This window comes from Nicotiana tabacum, chromosome 17, assembly GCF_000715075.1.
Source record: "Nicotiana tabacum cultivar K326 chromosome 17, ASM71507v2, whole genome shotgun sequence".
In the NCBI taxonomy this organism is placed as follows: Eukaryota; Viridiplantae; Streptophyta; class Magnoliopsida; order Solanales; family Solanaceae; genus Nicotiana; species Nicotiana tabacum.
The window spans coordinates 37,407,141-37,410,805 of record NC_134096.1 but is presented as its reverse complement, the minus strand read 5'-3'; the positions used below and the strand labels follow the sequence as shown (position 1 = coordinate 37,410,805).

At 39.6% G+C, this 3,665-nt stretch overlaps 1 protein-coding gene across 1 annotated transcript; it reads left to right on the top strand.

Annotated features, from left to right (window-relative positions):
• Window positions 1–1,621: 1,621 nt before the first annotated feature.
• LOC142171783 (uncharacterized) lies at window positions 1,622–2,119 on the top strand. The gene has a single exon (XM_075235487.1). The coding sequence runs from the start codon at window positions 1,622–1,624 to the stop codon at window positions 2,117–2,119; it is 498 nt and encodes a 165-aa protein (XP_075091588.1).
• Window positions 2,120–3,665: the final 1,546 nt, after the last annotated feature.

The window sequence follows — 3,665 nt, the reverse complement described above, 5'->3', positions numbered from 1 at the left end:
GCCACCAAGTTACATGTCTTAAGAGTCATTAATTTGGGCTTCAACCTGTTGCCACGTTAAGGCTTATCCAAAAGCCTTAATTAATTACCCATTAATTCTTAATTAACTAGTTAATCTCTCATTAACTAATAATTACCCAATTATCAATATAATTAAGATTTATCTCAAATTATTAAAATGCTACTCACTTTTAACACACTTTATACATCTTACTATCATGGTCCTGTGGTACCTTGTATGGCACTAGTCCATAAATACGGGGTATTGGCTTGGACCGTATTTTATCTCAAAGTTTCAAACTTCAACGAAATTCATTTTCTTCGATTTGCTTACCTTCTCACCTTCACGAATTTACTCATCACTTGTTTGAAATAGCATAATGCTTATAATCTCAAAATAATCTCATTCCCGAACTTACGTCGATTAACTTACGATGAAACTTTAACATATGAAAATGCGGGATGTAACATCTCATTTCCGAGCTTCCATCAATTTACTTATAACATATGTATACGTACGAAAATATGGGATGTAACAAAATTGAAACCGAAGTCAACAAGATCATTGAGGCGGGATTTATTCAAAAGGTGAAGTACCCATCATGGATATCAAATATTGTACCTATCAAGAAGAGGAATGGTCAAATACGTGTTTGTGTTGACTTTCAAGACCTAAACAAGGCATGTCTGAAAGATGAGTTTCCGCTACCAATTATTGAACTCATGGTTGATGCTACAACAGGGGATGAAGCTATGACATTCATGGATGGGTCCTCTGGATACAATCAAATCAGAATGTCTCTAAAAGATGAAGAGTGTACTGCTTTCCGAACTCCAAATGGGATATACTGCTACAAAGTGATGCCCTTCGGTTTGAAGAATGTTGGTGCAACCTACCAATGCGTAATGGAAAACATCTTTGACGACAAGCTTCATAAGAGGGTTGAATTCTAGGTCGATGACTTGGTGGTGAATACGAAGAGTAGGCGTTACCACCTTGAAGACCTTCGAATTATTTTTGAAAGGTTAAGAAAACTCGAACTAAAGATGAATCCACTCAAATGTGCCTTTGGAGTTACTCAAGAAAGTTTCTTGGCTTGATTGTGTGTCATCGTGGAATTGAAGTTGATCCCGCAAAGATTGACGCCATTCAGTTAAAGCCCAAGCCAAAGAACTTGAGGGAGCTTCGCAGTCTCTAAGGAAACTTAGCATTCATCCGGAGATTCATCTCTAATCTGGTCGGACGATATCAACCCTTCAGTCATCTATTGAGAAAGGATGTCCCTTTTCACTAGAATCAGTCATGTAAAAATGCTTTTGAAATCATCAAAAGGTACTTGCTGAATCTACTTGTGTTAGGGGTGCCAATGCTAGGGAAGCATTTTATACTCTACATCGCGACATAAGAACGTTCACTTGGGGTACTACTTGCTCAGGAGAATGAGGAAGGAAAGGAACAAGCCTTGTACTATCTCAATCGAACTTTGATAGGAGCTGAGTTGAAGTACGCACATGTTGAGAAAATATGCTTAGTGTTGCTTGATGCGATAAAGAAGCTAAGTCATTATTTTGAAGCATACACCATCAAACTCATCTCTCGAGTAGATCCCGTGAAATTTGTAATGACTCGACCTATTCTTTCAGGACACCTAGCAAGATGGTCCATATTGTTTAACCAGTATGAGATCACATACATACCTCAAAAGGATGTAAAAGGACAAACACTCACCAATTTTCTAGCTGATCACCCTCTTCCGGCGGAATGGGAGCTTTCTGATGATTTTCCAGATGAAGACATGTTCTTCATTGAAGAATTGCCACCATGGACAATGTTTTTTGATGGATTTTCACGTCGTAATGGTGCGGAGGCAGGTGTTGTGTTGATCTCTTTAGAAAGACATGTCTTGCCATTCTCCTTTGCGTTAGGTAAAACATGCTCCAACAATGCCGCAGAGTATCAAGCTTTGATCGTCGGTCTCGAAATGGCATTAGACATGAAAATTCTACAGTTGGAGATCTACGACGACTCTAAGTTGATCATCAGCCAACTTTTAGGGAGTTACGAGGTAAAGAAGGAAGATGTTTTTGCCATACAATCAATATGCTTCTTATTTACTTAAACATTTCGACCAAGTGTTCTTAAACCACATCCCAAGAGAAGAAAATCGCATGGATGATGCTTTGGCTAACTTGGACATGACGATGGCACTTGGAGAGAATGAGTCAACAAAGGTACATGTGTGTCATCGATGGGTCATTCCTAGACTTCTTGATCTTTGAGTCAACGAAAGCCATCATACGTCCATTTGGGTGATTGACAAATAAAATTGGAGGCAACCACTGATAGAGTAACTTGAACATGAAAAGTTACCTGAGGATCCGCGACAAAGAACTTACATCATGGACCGCAGTAGTTTTGCAAAGTTGATCATGCGATCCATTGAGCTCGCTTTCCAGCTCTATGCTCTCTAAGTTGTCCTATGAATGTTTTTTTTTCTCTTGAAATTGAATCTACAGGCTTGCATGTAGTAAATTTTGCTATCATGCTTCACAAATCTTATCTCTTAATTTATTTCTTTTGCAGACTCATTTTTTATCATTTTTAAAAAAGTCAACAAAAGTCAACTCCAGACTCGCTTGGTCGAAATATAAGATTCGGGCCAAAACTCGATTACCCATTCACCCCCAAACCCAGATATGTGATTTGTTTCGAAATCCGACCTCAATTTGAGGTCTAAACTTCAATTTTACAAAATCCCTAAATTTTACCCAAAACCCCTTAATTTCTACCATGAAATTCAAAGATTTGATGTTAAAAACTCATGAAAAATAATTGAGATGCTTAGCAATAAATTTGAGAAGAAAACGTTGTAAGGCCCCGTGAAACATTTCCTAAAAATCGAGGTTATGTGATGCCAGACCTTTTGGATTGAACTGTGCACTAGGGAGTTGAAGAAAATGTTTGGCAGAAGTAGGCATTTCTGCGGCCCATTCTGCTGCCACAGAACCACTATGCGGACCGCAGACTGGTAACAGGGTGGGACAGCTTTCTGGGTCATCTTGATGTCAATTTCGCGTCCATTATGCGACCGCATAACCATTTCGCAGGCGGCACTATTGTCGCATATCCAGTCTGGTGATTATTTTTGGACGGAGGTTCTGCGGTGCACTATGCGACCACAGAACCATTCTGCGGTGCATTATGCGACCGCAGAACAGGTCTGCGAGCCGCGTAGTGACCACAAACCAGGTTAGTTTCTATCCAGTTCTGGCACCCCAATTTTGCGTGCGACCGCAAAACCAATTCCGTTAAAACACATCACATGGACCATTATTTAGCAAAATTTGATACCTTAGAGTGAGAGAGAGAGTCCTAGAGGGAGAAAATGATCTTCATCAAGTTACTCTTCAATTCTTGCATAAACCCTTGAAGATTATCAAGAGAAGCACCCTAGGTCTTCATCCTAAGAGGTAATGTTCTATCACCAAACTCTTAATTTCGAAAGGTAATTAGAGATGCTTAGCAATAAATTTGGGAAGAAAAAGTTGTAAGGCCCCGTGAAAAATTTCCTAAAAACCGGGGTTCTGTGACGCTGGACTTTTTGGATTGAACAGTGCGCTGGGGAGTTGAAGAAAATGTTTGGCAGAAGTAGGCATTTTTGCGGC

Excerpts from the sequence above, each read along its gene's own strand:
- LOC142171783 (XM_075235487.1), top strand. The coding sequence starts at position 1,622 with ATGACTCGACCTATTCTTTCAGGACACCTAGCAAGATGGTCCATATTG.